Source organism: Etheostoma cragini, chromosome 7 (assembly GCF_013103735.1).
Source record: "Etheostoma cragini isolate CJK2018 chromosome 7, CSU_Ecrag_1.0, whole genome shotgun sequence".
Taxonomy (NCBI): domain Eukaryota; kingdom Metazoa; phylum Chordata; class Actinopteri; order Perciformes; family Percidae; genus Etheostoma; species Etheostoma cragini.
The window spans coordinates 5,052,939-5,074,323 of record NC_048413.1 but is presented as its reverse complement, the minus strand read 5'-3'; the positions used below and the strand labels follow the sequence as shown (position 1 = coordinate 5,074,323).

The 21,385-nt window shown below is 42.4% G+C and overlaps 1 protein-coding gene across 2 annotated transcripts in view; it reads left to right on the top strand.

Moving 5' to 3' along the window:
* LOC117947593 (nucleolar protein 4-like) overlaps window positions 1-21,385 on the top strand; it is a 164,258-nt gene that overhangs the window by 32,850 nt on the left and 110,023 nt on the right. For both annotated transcript variants that reach the window (XM_034876665.1, XM_034876664.1), the window contains exons 2-4: window positions 12,711-12,863; window positions 15,479-15,590; window positions 21,144-21,250. In XM_034876665.1, coding sequence (XP_034732556.1) covers window positions 12,711-12,863; window positions 15,479-15,590; window positions 21,144-21,250 — 372 coding nt within the window. The remainder of the gene's footprint in view (window positions 1-12,710; window positions 12,864-15,478; window positions 15,591-21,143; window positions 21,251-21,385) is intronic.

Genomic DNA, 21,385 nt, shown 5'->3' with positions numbered 1-21,385 from the left:
AAAAGATCTGCGGGCTGCCGGCTTGCTGCGGTCTGCGGGCCGGTTCTAATAATAAATCAAGATCATCCCAGGGGCCGTGAAAAACCTTCTCGCGGGCCGGATGTGGCCCGCGGGCCTTGACTCTGACATATGTGCAGTAGAGGCATCGGACAGGACAGTAGGGCATGGATTAATGACAGAGTCAATAGTATTAAATAGCAATCTTGGATTATGAGAGCTGTTTGCTATAATGGAGGACAAATATTTGGACTTGGCTTCCTTTAGAGCTCTCTGGTAAGCAACCAGACTGACCCTTAACCAGCCCAGGGATACATGCAGTTTGTCCTTTTTCCACCGCCGTTCAGCCTGTCTGCATTGTTGTCTAAGCAGACGGGTATGGTCATTCAGCCAGGGATCTGACTTAGCTTTGGAAGTTTTTTGTCGAAAAGGGGCAACAGAGTCAAGAATAGCAGAACATGTTGAATGGAAAGTGGAGAGTAGGCTGTCTGGACAAAGGGGAGGAACCAGCCCACAGTCATCAGGCAGCTGAGGGTTTCTAAAGGCAGCAGCAAACTCCCCAGCCGTTGATGGAGTAAAGATTCGGCGTCTGCAAGCTGGGGGAACTGGCTTATTGGCAGGTGGGGGGGCAGCAAAGTCGAAAACAACAGGGAGGTGATCCGAGATAGCAGTGTCGACTATTTCTCTGAGAGAAACTGAAAGCCCATGAGAGATGACAAGGTCAAGAGTGTGCCCATACTCATTTGTTGGTGCATTAACAGATTGAGTGAGATCAAAGGAGACTAAAAGGCCTTTGAATTCGTTGGCCAGTTGATTTGCTGCACAACAAACATGAATATTAAGTTAAGTCTCCACAAATCAGCAGTTTATCAAACTTTGGGAGAAACTCAGACAAAAACTCTGAGAACTCTTGAAGAAAGTCCTTTTTAGATCTGGGTGGGCGATAAACTGTGGCACACAGCACAGGGCAGGTAAGGTTGATCACGAACAGATGCAGTTCGAAGCTGGAGTAATTATTGGCGGTTATCGTCCGGCATCTAAAGCTCTCCTTAAATATAGCAGCCAGGCCGCTCCCGCGACCGGCAGCTCGCGGGGTGCTGACGAAGGAACACCCGGGGGGGAGGAGCTCCGAAAAGGCGCTGTTTTCACCTGGTTTCAGCCAGGTCTCTGTCAACAGGAGGAAATCCAGATCATGTGTTGTAAAAAAGTCGGTCAATATTAACGTCTTATTTGTAAGAGATCTGACATTTATTAGGGCCGTGTGAACTGAGTGTCGGTCAGTCTGGCGAGAAAAGCGACTGAGCGAGCGGAGATTTCCCGGCACACAGCCCCGCTGGGAGATCCGCACTGGCCGACAGCATGTGAGCAGCACTCCGGTGTCCCGAAGAACCGGTCGGAGCCACCGATATCTGTTCTCCGTGGAACTCCGCAAATCGTAGCCACTGTAGTCTGTGATGGGTCCAGCTGGTGGACGACAGGGATCGTGGAAGGAGGAAGCCACAAACATTTTCAGTTTAATGAGGACTCCACCTCGCTTTCCGCGTTTTCTGCGGCGATTATTGCGAGGTAACCAGCAGGAAGGACGCCATAGATGCGGTGGTACAGACTCCAGATAAGGCGGAAGCCTCTTTGAGTGTCCAGCAAAGCCGCAAATTGGCAGTTTTTCCAGAGATTCGCGAATATTAACAAGTGTCAGGCGATCACACACCAGCAGCGGTGACACACTCCGTACAACAGACAGCAGATATAGGAAAAACATTAACACTCTCAGCAGAGGGAGACGGCCAGCCAAACACAGGGGCGCCATCTTTTTCAAAAATCTGAAGCGATTGGCATTTACATTGGTATATTATATTACATTATATATTATCATTATCTAGCCAAGTTGGAACTAATTGTGACACCTCATAATATACATGTTTTATTCATCATCATCCTATTTATTTTGTTTTTAGGTTTCATAGCCTAAGAGCGATTCATACTTATTATTATCTGATGTTTTTAGAGTACAAAAGTGCCTTACAAAGGTTTGGGTTAATTTGGGTCATGGCCCATATATCTGCTGCCACCCCTGCATGCTGCTGAATGTGAAGACTAAGCAGCATTACTACTGACTGTGTTGAGGTAGCCTGTGTTCTGTTCCTCCCTGCCAGGGATAGATTGATTATCAAGCCCTTTTTTGGTTTGCAGATGATCTGGATCTGCGTTTTATTTGCCTGATCACCGATAAAATTTATGAAATTAAAAAGTTTGCTTCTTTGGCTCGGTTCCAGCTCTATGTTGGTTCCTCTGCTTTGGTTTACTCACCACTGAGTCTGACTTAATGCCCCCCCCCCCACAACACTACCTGCCTCTCTGTTCCTGGGGATTATGTAATTGCTACAAGCATTTGAACAAAGTTTTGTGTTGGATTTTGTAACATTCCAAGATCTTAATTTTGACTTTAAGATTTTCAATGGTTCAGTAAATGCATATTGGTTCCAAATATCAGTTATCGGTTTTATGCACTACTAATAATCAGTATCGGACATCAACTACGCATGAAAAATGCCTCATTCATTTGAAGGTTCTTCACTTACCTGGTCAGACGCAGCAGGCTCCCAACATTAACATCACCAACAACAACCAACCAACGTTTTGGCCAATCAGAATGCATGCAGGAACGCTAGCCTTAAAATATGTTAAAATATTCCAACCGGCCAGCATCAGCCCAACAACCGCCAATATGTTGGTGCATGTGTGTGTGCCATCCCAAGTCACGAGTTGGCTTTGTTCCACAAGCTCTCTCAACTTTTTTAATGAATAAACAAAATAAACTTGCAAAGTGTAAAGAAAGGAAATATTCCTACACCTATTGTCCTTATTACAACAACAAAGTACAACCGTATAGCTCAATTGCAGTTTCTCTTTCACACACTTCAATCAAATCATTTCCTATATCACTGAATTAGATATGAAAATATGCTGGCTCTACATGTTGTTTTTCCTGGAAAAATGTCAAAAGAAACAATAATTTGACCTCCCGTCTAAATAACGCCAAGGTGGAAAATAGCAGCTGTTGAGACAGAAGTTAAAATTTATGCCTTGAAAACCTAATATGTCCAAAACCGTTGGTTTCTTATCAAACCAATTACGTGTCCAGTTTAAAAGTAGCTCTCTTAATTAACAAAGCTTTGTTTTGTCTTTAGCTTTCATTTTTAAATTGAATCCGCTTCACACCTGTCTCCTGTGTGTTTCCACACGTTAGTAACAGTGCGGTTAACAGTCATGGAAACAGAAACAAGCATATGGAAGCGTATGATAGCCAGCAGGGGGCAAAGCTCAGGTATAAGTTTGAAATAAAAGTCAGTGTAACTTTTTCTCACCACAGAACAACCTTGTTTGTGCTTAGCAATAGGCGATTTGGTTTTTCTTCTGTTGCAATAATGCTGAAGAATAATTAACCATGAAACAATAGCAGATTAATGTTATTGTTGTGTCACTCAGCAGCTCTGAGGATGCGGGTTGAAGGAGATAACATTTGCTTTCTTTTAGCTTCTGCCTTTACAAGAAAAAGACAGCCTTTGTTCAAATGCTAACAACAAACAACAAACTCTTGTGGTCATCGAAATTATTACTGTCCACTCTTGAGTCCAGTATTTGGCTGGATTATTTGATGTGATTGTTAAAAACTTATGATAACAGTACCAATGCCAGTACCCTTAAAGTGCTACCGGTACCAATAGTACTTCAGTTGATTTTTTATAAACTTCATTTGATACCCATTGTGTGAATAGAGGCATTAGGTTGGTTGCTCTTTGGGGGGAATTATTGGGTCTTTCTAAAGTTCTAAATTATAGAGTGTGGTCTAGATCTACTCTATCTGTGACATGTCCTTAGCCCTGCACAAGTAATCGTTATGAAATTGCGTTCTTTGATTTTATGACTTTGATTCTTATTTAATTTTACGAGCCAACTGCATTACAAACACTACTACGTTCTCCTGTGAGTTTTAAACATAGACTTTATCAAATAGTTGTTAAAGCGCGGAGATGCACTCCTTTCTCTTTATTGTTTACAGGCTGGTGGTGATGAGCAATGCGCTATAGGTGCCGAAATAAATCTATTTGGTTTTTTCATGATCAAAAAAATCAAGCCGGAGAATTGTGATTCATATTTTTCCCCCAAATCGGGCAGGCCTAGTGTACTTATATAACTTCTGTTGTGATATGAAATCATACATGAAATGTAATTAAAGTGATATTGTGTCTAATATTCCACCAACAAGTTTTTGTAGATCTGAGAACAAAGAAGATTGACTGCAGGTATCACTGACTGTAGAAGTGGGACTTGGTACTGCGTTATTTCTGTTGATACCTTTTAAGGTATCGGCCCTAAAAGTGTCTGCTATATCCATGTTAATGACATTTAAATAATAAAATGGCATTTTAGCACAGGTTTAGACTGAATCCAGACCATTTAAAGACACATCGGGACTGATGACACCCAATCAAGGAGGGAGCGTAAAGGTCTGGGTCATCGTCTCCAAAGGTCTGGGTCATTGTCTCCAAAGGTCTGGGTCATCGTCTCCAAGGTCTGGGTTATCGTCTCCAAAGGTCTGGGCCGTCTTCTCCAAAGGTCTGGGTCATTGTCTCCAAAGGTCTGGGTCATTGTCTCCAAAGGTCTGGGTCATCGTCTCCAAAGGTCTGGATCATCGTGTCCAAAGGTCTTTTAGGGGCTTGGGCCAGAGCAGTGGTGTGGCCGCCAGGCAACAATGTATCAAAAGGAATGCGGGTGGATGTAGCCTTTGACCTCTTAAAACAACCTGAACAGAGTAGTTTTATCAGCTCAACCAGAACATATTCATAAGTCATTGTTTCAGGAGGCAATTGGAATTTAATTGGAAACAAATGAGGTTGAATGAAGTTTTTTCTCTGCTTGCTAACCCCTTAGTGTTGCTGTAAAGCTGCAGAAAGCTTCACTTAATTGCCGCTGAACATGGATGGTAATGCTTTTGTCAACATTGTGACAGATATTTAACAGTAGATCATTCTGTGTGTGTATAAAGTCAAACTGGGGGAAACTTCATTGACCTTTTACACGATTTATCACATGTTCTTGCATGAAATGTTCCTGATATGACGCACCTATGAAATATTAATGCTGACTATACTGATTGTCAGTCTTTTTTTAGTCTGATTATGTTGTTGAAGTGGGAGCTGGGGCTTTTTCTACTGCATTGCATTATGGTACCTCAGGACTGAAGGAGTGTGTGTTTTTGGGCTCCTTTTGTTTGCTTGTGTTAGTCAGCATTTGTGTACAACAGTACGATGGTGTGTGGTTGGAAAGCTATATTTGCTGTGCTTGCATGTGTTTCTACATTTGGTGTGTGTGTGTGTGTGTGTGTGTGTGTGTGTGTGTGAATTTGTGTTTGTGTTTGTGTGTGTGTGTGTGTGTGTGTGTGTGTGTGTTGTGATGAAGGTTGACTACTGCTGCTCACGGAGCTGTACACACTTTATCCTGCTGTTGCTGTCCTGTATCCTGTATGTGTGCATGTGTCCTGGTCTGTTGGATGAAGAGGGGTGGAGAAGGAGGATGAGGAGCAGCGGTGGTGTGGAGGGGGCAGTTAGCTTTCACTGAATCTACCCCACGTGTATCCTAGCAACAGGGTGGTTTGGAAAGGGGATGGAGAGATGAATAGAGGGAGAGAGCCCACAAAAACACCAGAGGAAATGAGAGAAAGCAAGAGAGGCTGCTAATAATGTGTGTGTGGGTGGAGACAGTGGAGGTGCAGCAGGTCAGAGCAGAGATGGAGGGTCAGATAGAAAGATGATTTATTTTATATTTCGTGGAAATATAAAATAAATGTATGATAGAAACCTAGAAAATCTTTGAAATGCCACTAAATAAATTCACAAAATGTGTTTACATTTGCCTCGGTCCAGCTAAATAAATGTGTCAGCACACAGACCCTCCAGTGGCCTCCAGCCATGAGTCCAGCCAGCCACAGATAGCCGCAGAGAAGAGGATGGAACCACAAATCCCATGTCCCACATCCAGCCAGAAGACCGAGTGGGACACCATCAACACAGACCTCGTCCACTTGTTAGGACAGAAGGATTCTGCTGAAAGAAAACTTAACCACATGGGAGCCATCATCTACAGTTACGGCATCAAAAGATTTAGTTCAAAGGAGAAGACGGATGCAGAAAGATCCTTCAACCCAGACTAAGTCCAGGAGGCTGTGGGAAATTCACAGGCTAGGGAAGGAAAGAAGGCAGCTCAGAAAGAAATGGAAGAAGGCCCCAGGGGTGGAATGGAAAGGTCTTGATGTGCTGCTGAGAGCAGAACGGGCAAGGTCTGCTCCTAACCCTACAGCTTTGTCAAGTTCCTCGCTCGCAGCAAGAGAAGTGGGAGCCTCACCGTACAAGATCTGGAGGAGCAGCTCTCCAGCCACCAATCCACACTTCGTACTTATGGTCCGTACTTGAACCAGCAACCCTCCGGTTCCTAACCCAACTCTCTACGGATTGAGCTACTGCCACCCCTAACCTTTGCACCAATTAACCAGCTGACTTGACATAAGGAAATAAGATGGGGGAAACACCTTTTTCAAACTGTGGTTACCTGGTCCTCAGATCTCTGCAGGGTAAATCCAGACAGCTAGCTAGACTATCTGTCCAATCTGAGTTTTATGTTGACGACTAAAACTACTTCTGAACGTACACATGTTCCACCAAAACAACTTCCTTCCTGAGACTATTTAGCAGAGGCACCGTGGCTCCATCCAGAGCCACACCCTGCCCATGATGATTGTGATTGGTTTAAAGATATGCCAATAAACTACAGCATTCCAGAATGCTGTATCCAGACCCTCCTATCCTGTGGAAGAAGGTATGGCAAAGCAAGACTAGGGAAAATAAATTTAAATATAGTTGGGTTTTGGTAGCAGTTCTTTGTCATGGCTGCTGCACAGGACGTGTGTGCACAGCCTGCAGCCTCTGTGTGTGTGTGTGTGTGTGTGTGTGTGTGTGTGTGTGTGTTTACTGTGTTTAGTAGTATGTTCACTCAAGTGATGTGTCCTATCCTCGCACCTCTCTCTCCTTCCCCTTTATGACTTTGACCCTTCTGCTCGGCCAGTAGGAAGTGGGGGTTGCTGTATTTGTGTGTGTGTGTGTGTGTGTGTGTGTGTGTGTGTGTGTGTGTGTTTCGGTCTGTGTCTGTGATTGTGCATCCTGTCCTGCCTGCTGTGCCTTAAGGTGATGCCTCAACATGCACACACACATATACACACACACACACACCCACCCATGCCTCGTGGCCCACAGGGCTATGTGTGTGTGCTGTCACATAAGCTACAGTCCCGGGCCAGTGATGTGCCCTCCAACAGCTGCCGTGTGTTTGTGTGTGTATGTGTGTGTGTGTGTGTGTGTGTGTGTGTGTGTGCGTGTGTGTGTTTATGTTTATATACAATCTGTATCTGTGTGCATGTGTGTAATTGAATCTAAGTATATTTTATTTTTTTATTTTTTTTCATGTGGTGATTTTATTGTGTGTGTGTTTGTGTGTGGGTGTGGGTGTGTGTGTGTGTGTGTGTGTGTGTGTGTGGTTTTTTTTATGTCACTTTCACTTCCAGTATCAGGGACAACGAGCATGGGAGCAGACAGTGGAGGACAAACATGTCCTGTCTGTGTGTGTGTGTGTGTGTGTGTGCTTGATGTGCTAGGGAGAGGGAAAGGGCACTGCTGGCCTGGTATGCTGTAAACACACATCAGAGAGAGGATCCGACGGTATCATACTGGAGGTCTTGCGTCACAGTGGAACGACTCAAACACTGTAACTCGCGCTCTGGAGTCATCTCCTTACAAAACATCATATGATGCACATTATTACATAAGTAAATGAGTAGAAAGAGTGATTGCATTATACACTTCTGACACTTGTTTTTATTCATGCATGAGAAATAAAAAAACTATTTAAAGTCTCACTCTGTAGCTAAAACAGAGAGCTACATACAGGGTGAAAAGAGGAGCTGCAGCAGTGTGCTGTACAACTAAAATATGGAGATTTTGATTTAACCTCTAAATACAATTATTTAGCTGTGATGGTTATCATTTAGCACCAATAGCCACCTCAGTTGAGCAGACAAAGAACCGAACCAGACCCCCTCCTGAAACTCAACACAAAACAAAAAGGACGTCACATCACTGCCCAGATCCTCTGATTGACGGGTTTATTAAACGCCAATCATAACAATAATGAAGATTGATGATCAAAGTTATGTTTAAAAAGGTTCGTTATTCTGCTTCTGCCGGATCACTAAACACACTGACGGTGATAGTTTGTGTGGAGTTTAATCCTTCATCTGCATCGCGCCTGTGACCAAGCTTACTTCATCAAGCTTACTCCACCTCTTCATCTCTCTATGCCACTCCTTTGTCTCCTCTCCTCTGTCCTCTTTTCCTCCACCTCTCCTCCTTCCAACTCCCACTTACAGCAACAGCAGCCAGTATCAATTCTTCTGTCTTCTTTTCTTTTTCCTCTTTCACACCCTCCTCCTCTCTGCCTGGCAGTTGTAAATGGCATTGGGGATGGGGGGGGTTATTAGAAACATCCCCTCTGTGATAAGCTGCAGCTGGTTACCATGGCAACAAATATTACAGTACCTGCACCATGAGCTAAAAGGGGAGGGGAGGAGGTGGAGAGAGGAAGACAGACACAGAGAGAGAGGTAGTGGGTCAAGTGTGTGTGTGTGTGTGTGTGTGTGTGTGTGTGTGTGTGTGTGTGTGTGTGTGTGTGTGTGTGTGTGTGTGTGTGTGTGTGTGTGTGTGTGTGTGTGTGTGTGTGTGTGTGTGTGTGTGTGTGTGTGTGTGTGTGTGTGTGTGTGTGCGCGCGTTTGTGAGTGTGTGCATGAAGGAAAAAGAGACTTTATTTTATTTGCTCTTCATTAGATGCTCTACATCTGGTACAGGCCACACTGCGAACACTGCTTTAGAATAATTAGGACACACACACACCTGTCACCCTGGCCGTCCTTACACAGACAGGTAGACAGGCGTCACGCTTGCTGTTTGCTGGATATTTAACACAGTTCACACACAGAACAGGTTGTGTCATGTAACGTGGAAATGAAAGATTCATTCAGACAGCCGTGAACTGTCGTCCCCAGAGTCTCCACTCGAGCATCAGCTGTGCGTCTCCACACAGCAGGAGAACTGCTCCACTAATCAATATTTGTATAGTAACAATACATAGAAGGGTTCGCTCATAGTGAAAAATCTGCAGAGAATAATTACTAACTCTCTATCTCTGCAAAGCAAGACAACTTTATTTATTCAGAACATTTCAGCTACAAGGCAAGTCAAAATGTCAAAGTGCTTTTACATTAAACATTACAGAGCGAAACAAAACATGAATTACAGAGAATAGAAAAAAGAGACGGGTATAAAATAGAAGTTAGAATATAGATAGAATAAAATGAGTCTTTCTAACACCTCCGGCCAGAGTAGAGATTTTGGAATACTTTGTTTGCACGTTTGATCGTAAACTAAGACAATCGGTGGTTTAGGCAGCCAAGAAAGTGAGGAAGAGAAGAGAGAGAAAGTGATTCTGATTGGCTAGTAGTCCTTACCTGGGTACTGCCCGGGCACGCCCTCATACTCTACTTCTGACTGGCTAGTAGTCCTTAGCTAGGTTCTGTCAGGGCACGCCCTCATACTCTGCTTCTGACTGGCTAGTAGTCCTTACCTAGGTACTGCCCGGGCACGCCCTCATACTCTACTTTGGACTGGCTAGTAGTCCTTACCTAGGTTCTGTCAGGGCACGCCCTCATACTCTGCTTCTGACTGGCTAGTAGTCCTTACCTATGCATTGATTATGGGCGACTCCTAACAAAGATGAAGCAGAGGTGAGATGTCTCACTCTGTTGCTTATTGTTATCAACGGTGTTATTAACAGGCTAATATTCTTACCATCATAGACTACATAACATGATTTATTGGAAAATACCAAGCAATACTGTGAGATTGGCCATTGCATCAAACTCCTTAGATCAAACAGTCAACTACTCAGTCCCCCCCCCCTACAAGATATACGACTGAATATAAAAAAAATATCCAAGACACAAGCGATGAGCATCTGCTGAATTAGGGTCTTGGTTTTATGGTCCAATGCTGGCACTGGTAGGAAACCTTCCTCTGTGCACTTTAGCACACAACCTGTTGCACACACACACAAACACACACACACACACACACACACACACACACACCTGCCTTGTAAGGTCAGCGCTCATTAGTAACCATGGTAACATAGTAGCAGGCTTCACCATGTGCTACAAGTTTGCAGCTGGGGAGGAGGTGCGTGTGTGTGCGTGTGATGCACCACCTGTTATTCACTGACACATTTTTCTGAGAAGGTAGCACAGCCCTCCTCCCTCTCCATCCATCACTCTATTTCTCTTCCTCCCCCCCCCCCCTTCGTTTTCTCTCCTCTCTATCTTCTCTATTGTCCCTCTGTTTCTTTGTCTAAAAGCCCAGCATACACACTCACTGTTCCCACCCTTTCGAGCCATCTCTTTCCACCAAGGTACACCCCACTCCCACATCCTTGTGGGAAACGGTGTTTCCCGAGACTTCCTGGTATTCCCATGTTTGTGTGAGTGTGAGAGACAGAGAGGACTGTCCTCTGGGAAGTTTGGTTAACAACCAGTAGGTGTTACTCCTGAATTTATTTCACACCAGTAAACATCAGAAGAAATTGGCATGTTGGCAATCACGCTTTAATTACCTACGGCAGCTAAAGACGTAAAGATGTGACATTAATCTACCTCTATAAATGTTCTAATTCTAATTTTACATGCTGCCCTCATGTTTTATAATTAAATGTTATTCACTTGGACATGTGTGAATGTAATACAATATAACTTTCAAACTCATTAGCACAGCCTGTAAGAACACTTGTCTTCCTTGCTGTTCATTTTCTTCTGTAAAAAGTCCATTTGGAAATTTAATAATAGCATAATCATTTTTAATCCTGTAATTGTCAAGATGAATGATAGCAGTATGTGATGCAACACTTGATTAGATTTGTCTTTTTGTAACAGCGCCTGCCCCAGTGCTCATTTTTTATTTTACTTGTCTACAACACCATGTTTACATTCTTTAATGTTCAAAAACACTTTATTTTTCTCTTGCTGTCTTTCTAAATATACCAGACGTCCTGAAAGCTCGTTTAAAGTCAGTTTGTGAATACTGGCTATTTGCATTTCTCTGTTCATAGAGCGTTTTTATATTTTCACAGTACCTATATAGCACCTTGACCTGCTTTATAATAAAAAAGACTTGGAAATCTCACTTTTTACAACATGGAGCCTTCATAAAGTAATATTTTTAATAGTATAGAATTAAGATGGGAGTCGATAACAAAGCTTTTATTTCTACTTAACTAACTTTGACTTTGTTTTTAGCTTAAATCTAAAGTTAAAACTCCACTTAGTCTTTTTAGCCAATCTTTTTATTTATGCACTTTTTTGCTTGTTTTCTGTATATCAAGTGTCCTTGGGTTACTTCCAAAATAATGTCTTTATATATTTTTTTAAAGGCATTTAAACTATTTATAACAAATAGAGGCAGGGATGAAACTTACAATTTTACTATTGATTCATTTGTTCAGTTAATTGTTCTAAAATCTAGGGAAAAACACCTGTTAAAAGTTCCTACACACATACATACATACATACATACATACATACCAGCACACCTGGACTTATATTAACATCTGGTCCCTTTATCACTTTAACACTGGACTCAACCCTGACACTTTGATAATAATTTATGGTCTTTTTGGTCTTTATTTGACCAATGTTCTTCTTCTTCTTATTATTACTGTTATTTTGTTTGTCGTTTTTTATAAGTATTTCTTTTTTCTTGCTAAAACTGCTGCTGGAATTTTCAATTTCCTCCCGGGAGTCATCCCAAAAGGATTAATGAAGAGAAGTCTAAGTCTAAGATCATCTCTTGCATGGATCCATTCTTTAATCCTGCACTCCCTGAGCTGGTATTACTCTTTAATTCTGTCTATAAACTTCCAGAACAGGATGCATTTTCTGTGGTCACGATACTAAATTAACTAAACTATTCATTGAGATCAGTTACTGTGCAAGGTTCCGAGTAAATCGGCCAAACTAATATATTAATATACATCTATTCTACCTTCTAGTTTAAACAGTGCCTTATGAGGGAGTGCTATCATCTAAACCCTGCCCCCATTTTCTCATGTCTTCAACATCTATCTCTCTGGAGGAGTCCTTTCTTATTGGCTGTTTTTGAACTTAATTTGTGAGCTCATCCTGAGATGTCCCATGCTCTTGTTTCGTCTCGTATTGACTACTGCAGTGTATTCTGGGATTGGCCAGTCATCTTTATCCCGCCTGCAGCTTGTTCAGATTGCAGCTGCTAGATTGTTGACTGGTACCAGAAGGAGGGAGATCATATCTCCCCGATATTGGCTTCTCTTCACTGGTTACCGGTCAGATATAGTTGTTGGGGCTGCTACATTGTGTCTATGTATTATTAGAGACGCAATGAATTGTTTTTATAGCATACCATGACTTTTTAATCCACTCTATAATTACATTGACTAGACTTGGTTTGATTCCTTGTTGCACGCCACTCTGTCCTCATATCTCCTGTCTCCTGTCTGTGTCTCCACCGCCCCCCCCTTTCTTTTTCCAGTGTGTGGACGGAGTACCAGGGGTGGACTTGTCCCTGAAGCGCGTGGCGGTGGTGGAGGATTTCTTCGACATCATCTATGCCATGCACGTGGAGATCAGCTGCGACCCGGGCAAAGCCCCGAAGCACGCCGGCCAGAAGAAGACCTACAAAGCTGTAAGAGAGCTAGCGAGTTACCATTTCTAATGAGGACAATCTGTCTCGTGTGAGACACTTTTGAATTTAAAGGTGTACTTCTTCCTGGTGGCTTAGGTCTCTCATCTTTGTTCTCTCTCGGCCTTTGAGTTTGTGGTCTCTCTCTACCTTTTAGTTGTCATGTCTCTGTTTCCTCCGTCTCATGCCCCCCCCCCCCCCCCCCCCCCCCCCCCCCCCCCCCCCCCCCCCGCCCCCCCCCCCTCTTTCACAACGTCTGTTGCTCAAGACTCTGTCCTCTCCCTCTCTATCCCTCTCTCTCTATTTTCTCTCTTCCTCTTTTTGGGGGCTTCATTCCTCTTTTACTGTCTCCGGACACAATAGAGAAAAGAAACAGACTAGTTTCAGTTTCTGATCAGATGGATTGAAGTCTTAAAAATAAGAAAAAATAAGAAAAGGCCGACCCATTCAGTTAATTCTACTTTCACTTTGTGTGTTCTTATCTAATCTATCTTTTTCTAAAACTGGATTAGTCATTTAATGAATTAGACCATCAACAGAAAATAATTGGAAACTATTTTCATTTTTCAAAGCATGTTCTTCTTTCTTTTTCGGTCTTTTCTTCTTCTCTGATGATAGACTGAATATCTTTGAGTTTGTGACTGCTGCGGAGAGAGAACATTTAATCACTTATTCGAGGAAGGAATTGACAGATTAATTGATAAGGAAATAAATGTTAGCTGCTGCTTTTGAAAAACAAACTCCAGACATTTTTCCTAATGCATGATTTTGAGTTTATTTCTGTATTTGTCGGTTTGTCTGGAGAAAGGAAATCAACCTGTGCGGTTACATTTCTGCTCTGCTGTCTCAGCTGGTGACACTGCCCTCTTTTGGGACCATGTAGGGAGTGCAGCTTCCACACATTGATCTCTTTGTAGAAGAAGGAACTCTGTCTGTCTTCTCTTTGTTGTTGTTCTTTATCACTCTTCATATATTCCATTTCCGTCCTCTTTATCTTATCCTGAAATTGGTATGTCTCTATGCTTTTGCCTTCTTCCAAAGTATTAATTCTTTTGCATGGAATGGGGTTGGTCTGTCAGACTGTCCTCTGTGTCCTTCTACATTATGAATATATATAGAATAAACATAGTGTATAGTTAAAGCCAGGAGCTAGAGTACCATGCCACTTAGCTTCAGGTCTGAGTGCCACCAAAGGTTGTGAGTGACATTTGCCTTTGCTTTACCCCTCCTTCCCACACACACACACACACACAAGCGCTGCGCAGCAACCCCCATCCACCCACGCCGGCTATTTTCCACCCTTCCTCCTCTCCTCTTTTGTGTTTTTGTGCGTCTTTACCAGAATAAATGTTTGATTTATACAAACGCATATAGACTCATATTCTCAGCAGCAATGAGGAGTGAAGACACTCTTTAAAAAAAACATCATCTGTGCCTGGGGTGCAAGATATTAGAGCCCGACGGAAATATCGGCGGGCCAATATTATTGGCTGATATCCGGCATTTTATAATGGCACAAAAACAACAAAAAATACAGATATATACGTGTGTGTACACACACACAAACACATATATATCTGTAATATTCATTCATCAGGATCATTTATTTGTCATTATAAATGATTCTGATGATGATAAAAGATAAAAACGGACGGTCAACCATGTTATGAGTGTTGGAGTTGCATAGTTTGTCCACCAGAGGACGCTCTACAATGTCCTGTACCGCGTGTGTGCATATTTTAACAGAGTGAAAGTCAAAATTTGCACACAAATTGAAGAAATAGATAGATGAGAAAACAGAACGAACCAGAGACGAGAAAGAAAATTTTTGTCCTGCTCTCTTTATTTATTTATTTTCTACTGTCCTGTTTTGTAGACATGGTCCTTATTCATTTATACATGTCGGTCAATTGAAATGAACCTTGTTGTATTTGTTATGAATCTATTTTGATGCTTTTCCTGTAACTTTTGTAAATGTACATAAAAATATTATTTTGTGATGATATTTTGTCAATATTGTGCAACCCTACCTCAGCCTGAAGTTGTTTTGTGTATAGTGCTTTGCCAGATGACAATACACTGCAGATGGAGCACACTTTTAAAAAGCCTTTCTGGGAAATGTAAGAAATTACAACCTAAAATATGCATATGTAACACCTCAACACAACATTAGTGTTACTATGCACCACATGAGAGGGACAAAAATGACTGCATGTCCCAGAAAGTGATACAGTATCTTTTGGCAGCTATTCAAATAATCAACATGCTGCAAATGTTTCAGTGATTATGATTTGTGGAGATTAGAGCCCGACCGATACTGATGCAAATATTTGGTCATTTAAAAATCCGATATTACGATATATCGATATATATTAAAAAAAAATAGAATCAAATCCAGAAACGCATAACAAAACATAATCAGCTTTCCCTAAAATTAGATAATATATTGAGATATCTTCATGTTCATGATTGATGTCATGTCATGGTTGTGACAGTGTCATGTCAATTCTATGCACACTGCTTCAAGTTTTTTTTTTACCCAACTCTTTTTGTCATCAGTCCTTTCAGTTTACAGCTAGAATAACCCCCCCCCCCCCCCCCCCCTCTCTCTCTCTCAGATAGCCGAGACGTACGCCTTCCTGCCCAGAGAGGCGGTGACTCGTTTCCTGATGAGCTGCGGAGAGTGTCAGAAGAGGATGCACATCGGAACCACAGGACAGGAGTACAAAGGTACATCACTGAAGCAGCAACCGTCCCCGTCAGAGTCCTCTTGTCTCCGGTGGAGCCTGAGGACTTTTCTTATGCACTAACTACAACAAACATCTTCTTGCTGCTGTTTCAATGCAGTTTTATTTTTCAGGCACAACAGTTGACAATGGCTGTGGACTATATTGTCCCCCTCTCTATTTTATTTTAACGTTCACTGTATAGAGTACTCAAAAATTCCAATCATATTTTTACCTTTTCCGTATTTTCTGTCATAGCTACATTTTTATTATGTCGGATTTTCATTGTAAACATGGCCAAAACAGATAATGATGTAAATGTATTTTTAGACAAATCCCTGTGAGCTAAAACGTTTCCAGCTGTTCTCAGCGCTCCGGTTTCAACAGGTTTTTCCACTCGGCTGAGTGTTACACAACACTTGGTCAGACTTCTCCAATTGGTCATCTGCTCCAACCCGGCAGGACTGGAGTGTTTGTTTTAGGGTCCATGTAGCTACATGCTAACAGCAGTAAAATATATCATCTTGGCTACCAGTGTTGTTTCCCCCGATTCCAGTATTTTTGACTGTAAAAAGTGCTTCTTTACTGAATGAAGGTTCACTGCTGACTATAGTAGCTACATGCTAAAAGCAATAAACGATGTAATCTTGGCTGCCAATGTTGTTAAATTCTCCCCAAACCCGGGTCACGTTACTGCTGAAACATGTCCAATTTGGTAGTGTTAGTCCTGCTATATCCTCCATTGCAGAAGCTCCAGCTGCTACTCGTTAGGGCTTCACGATAAAAGGAAAATATCTAATTTTTAATTATTTTGACTGATATTGTGATTGCAATATGATTCACAATATTGGAGGGAATAATCATTTTTGTATCATTATTCTTATTTTTATTGAAAAATAATTATTTGAAGTGTGATTTTTTTGCGAGGATCTGTACCAAACAAAGATGTTTTCTGTAGTTTGTAGGAGAATCTGTTGGCCGGGACGTCTCTGCACCACCACAATATTTTATTTTAGAAGGCTTTGACACATACAGTATTTTGCCTTTAACAAATATTGCGCCCCTCTGCAATTTGGAAATTGCACTAGTTCGTATTTTGATTTTGATAACGTTGCGATTAAATGTGCAGCTCTACTACTAGTGAAACCAAACTGGAGCCCAGCAGAGCTTCCAGGAAACACGCTGGCCAGTCAGAGGAGACTGGGCTTTCGTCCGAGGGGGGCATGAAGAGACAGAGGGAGAATATCATAGACAAAGAATACCATACAGTTTACCAACAGACAGTTTAAAGAAATGGGTCAACAGATCCCACTGCTCTAAACGGAGACCATTGAAGTCTATTAGAAGCTCTTTTCCGGTGATGGCTGAGCGTTACTGCGCAGCCTCCAACTAAGCTTGAAGACGTAGATGTGACGTGAGCAACATGTCTTAAAGTTGTAAGTCTTCTGGTAGATGTGCAAGAGAAATCTCAATCATTCCCAATCAGCAGAGATGGAGAATGGAGGTTTTTTCTTAAGAGATAACAGACACAGGCTAATTTCTGCTAACTAACATGCTAGTTAACATTAACATAGGCACAGGCTAATTACTGCTAACTAACATGCTAGTTAACATTAACATAGACACAGGCTAATTACTGCTAACTAGCATGCTAGTTAACATTAACATAGGCACAGGCTAATTACCGCTAACTCACATGCTAGTTAACATTAGTAATTAAAGGTCTTTTGTATAGACCTTAGTGCTCCCCTAATACTGTATCTGAAGTCTCTTTTATATAGGCCTTAGTAGTCCCCTAATACTGTATCTGAAGTCTCTTTTATATAGACCTTAGTAGTCCCCTAATACTGTATCTGAAGTCTCTTTTATATAGACCTTAGTGGCCCCCTAATACTGTTTCGGAAGTCTCTTCATGACCTCATAAGGGGCAAGATTCCGGATTTTCTCAAATGCAGATCAAGATACCCAGGGCTTGGTTTACATCTAGCACCATTTCTAGCCACTAGGGGGCCATAGGCAGGCTGGGGTGACGCATATTATTAATAAAAAACCTCATAAAGTGAAATTCTTTGGGATTCTTTGGGAACTTTAAACCTAAACAGCTGATGGAAGTCCAAACTGGGAGTAAATGAAGGCTGTAAATGATAGGGAATGAGGAAGAGAATGGGGGGGGGGGGGGGTTAATGAAGGAGGGAATGAGGGAGGAAATGAGGGAGTGAATGAAAGAGGGGATGAGGGAGGAAATGAGGCTTGTGAATGATAGGGAATGAGGGGGAGAATGAAGGAAGGAAAGAGGGAAAGAACAAGGGGATGAATAAAGAAGTGAATAAAGGAGTGAATGAGGGAGTGAATGAGAGAGAGAATGAGGGAGTGAATGAGAGAGAGAATGAGGGAGTGAATGAGGGAGAGAATGATGGAGGGAATGACATTCATAAAGCATTGACTCACTGGAGAAATATTGAGTGAGCAAGTTTGTGGCCGACAGCATCGATAATTTTTTGTCAACATGTGTAGAAATGTGAAATCTAATGATGCCCTCAGTCATTCAACAGGAAATATGTCTGAGTCGTTCAGGTCGACATTTTTAGCTGCCAGCTGAACAACAAAGTGCTGCCATCCATTTTACATTCCTCCCCATCTCTCCCTCACCCGCTGCCGACCCCCCATTATATCCTGTACATATTTTCTCTAACTACTGGCACCCTGACAGCCCCCCTCCCCATCTTTTTACCCAGTTCCATGCCTTCATCCCCCCCAGCTCGTCCATATCTTGGTTTTCCCTACTCCTTTATACTTCCCTCCAAGCTTCCCACCCACCATCTTGCTTTCAGCTCTTCTTCTATTTTTTTCTCCCAATAACCCCCTCTACCCTGCTCCAGGCTTCCTGTCCCATCCCTGTATCCCTCTCCGCCTCCATCCTCCCTTCCTCTGCTTTATCGCCTCCCCTATACCCTCCGTCCATCTCTCCATCCTTCACTCGCTTCCTCCACCCCTGTTTTTCCTCCTTCTTTCCTCCTCATTAAAAAGAGGAGTCATTGGAGTGTCCTGTCTCTCCCCTCAATTAGCCTAATTAATGGCTTTTAACAAAGAAAATGGCCCAGGAAACGAGCTCATCTTCCTCAGAGTCGGGGGAGAGAGGGCGGAAAAAGCGGCACTGTTGAGAGGGTGGGGGGGTGGAGAAAGAAAAAGTGAAATGTATAAGAGATTTATTTATTATATTATTTGCATTGATCCGTAATCAAATCTCAACAAAAAAACCTTGATGCTGTTCAGAAAGTTCTTCCCTCAGATGTTTTTTGACAGATTAAAAAGCATAATTTTCTGAATCTGAGGGAAGAACTTTTGAAATCTTTGATTAAATATGAATTAAAACACAGCATCGGTCTTTCTGCTTTGACCAGCTGGTCATTGAATAAAAATAAAAAGTACAAAACAAAATATGTAGATAAGATGTTTCCGCAGGACACAATAGAATTAATTTAATTAGAAGATGAAGTAAGCTGGGCAAACAATAGCACACACTCACACACACACACACACACACACACACACACACACACACACAAAGCTCACTATGTGTTGTCACCAAATTGGATGCCTCTCAGAAAGAGAGCAGCTAATTGCCTTCCCTCCCCGTGGGGGGGTCCCCCCTCCCACGCACACACACACGCACACACAACCTCAGCCCCCTTTATCTCTACGCTGAAGTGACTCCCACTAAAGTTCAGCTGTGAATTATTAAATGCAATTAATCAGCGTGGACCAGAGCCATGCTTAATTGGCACAGGCAGCAGGCTCAGTGTGTTCGGGGTGTGTGGGTGTGTCTGTCTGTGTAGGGGTGTGCGTGGGGTTGTATGTCTGCGCGGGTTTGTGGGGGTGTCGTTTAGCGGAAGAGTTTTCTTGATTTCTTCTTTATCCGACCCATGAGACTAAGAATAGAGATTATTTTTGCTGGATAGATTGTTAAACCGCCAAATTAATAATTTTGGGTTTGACTTGACTTAAAGATGGGGACGTACGCTCAATACCAACAATCTACTTATCCATTAACGTCAGTGAACATCAGGTTTAGAGGAACCAAAGAACTGGAATAATAACTCATTGTCTTCGTGAAAGGGGCATAATTTACTGTTTTATGTATCTTGTCTTCTTTGAGAGCTTTAATTATGCAGATAAATTTAACTTGACTTCATTGATTTTGACTCCATGTTACGCCTTGCATGATGTGGACCGGCTGGCAACAGTATGTTACCCCTTAGTCTGGCATAGTCAGACCCTCCTCCACACCGCGGTGGTGCAGGGTCTGACCAGCCCACACAGCATTCTGGGATTTCTTTTAGCCACATTTCCTGAAATAAGCATATTCAAACTTGCGTTTCCTGGTTACTCAACACTTATTCAACAAAAGTATTTGTAATATGTTTTTCTTTATCTAGTTTTACAAAAAGAAAAGAAAACATCTCTCGGCCAAGATCACCATTGTCCTGACTGAGCAGGGGTTCAGAGCCTCATGTTGAAGACAGTTTTGTGTCTCATAATCAAGTTCAGTTATCACAGTCTGTCGCTCTCTGGAGAATACATGCTCGCTTTCTCCTGTCCTCGTACAAGTCTATCAATCACCAATCAATGACGACGGTCCTGTCTTTTCTGCTAAGCCGTATTGATCTCGCACCTCGTAGTCATGTCCATTCTGTAGACGCTCTAGACGTTAGACACGTCCTTCCCGAGGTCAGTGAGAAACGGCTGAAAGGAGAGGCGGAGGAGGGAAGCGTAGGTGGAGATGTGGAGATAGTGTGGTTTGTCATGTGCTTTTATGACAAACCTCACTTTCCTTTTATAAAAGAGCTGCATGAAGTGGAAAAAAAAAACATTTGTAGTGTAAATATTCAGACAGAGAAAGAGAGTTACGTCTTTCCTTTATGTTCTAACTAAGCATCTCCGTAACCTCTCATGTCAACCTGACTTATATAGCCCGATATCACAAATCTACCTCAAGGGGCTTTACAATGTGTACAGCATACAGCTCAGTCCTTTGACCCTGGATTCAGATTAGAAAAAACTCAACTGGAAAAAACTGGAGAAAATACTCTCTTTGGACAGATAGACGTACAATAGACCAACAAAACAAAATGACAGTTTAGATAATCAGGATGTAATGATGAATTGGATTGTAAAGGGAGAGACAGGAGGAGGAGAAGTAACTCTCCTGCAGGATGAAGTTAGTCGTTAATAATAAAGGACTAACTAGAAGTTGAGATGAGTTTTAAGTTTGGATTTAAAAGCTTCAACAGAGTCCGACTGCTTCTCTTTAGCTCTAGAGGGTCCTCTAGTGTTGGCTTTCTGACAAGGCACCCTCATAAACAACAGCATTAACTGTCGGTGGGTTTAAGGGGAGACCCAGCAGCTGGCAGCTAAAGGGGGAGAAGATAAGAAGAGGGACATTTTGAAAAGCTTGAATTCAGAAGATGTTGATAAAATGAACCGTGTACGATACAGCAGGACTGTAGTTTTTTAATCTTTGTCACTGCTTGATGTTTCTCTTTGCTCTTCTCTTCAGAGAACGACAGGCCGAGCTCTCTGGTGTTGGAGGTGATAGACTACAACATGCCTCTCACCACCACCTACATGAAGCACATGAAGCTGCAGTGCATGGGCAACAACAAGGTACGTGAGGTCACTGGGACAGAACAACAGACCGGGGGGAGGCTGCAGCGCTAAGTGTTTCTGAATGAATGTGTTTGTCTGTGCTGTCAGACAGAACGCGCGTGTGTGTGTGTGTGTGTGTGTGTGTGTGTGTGT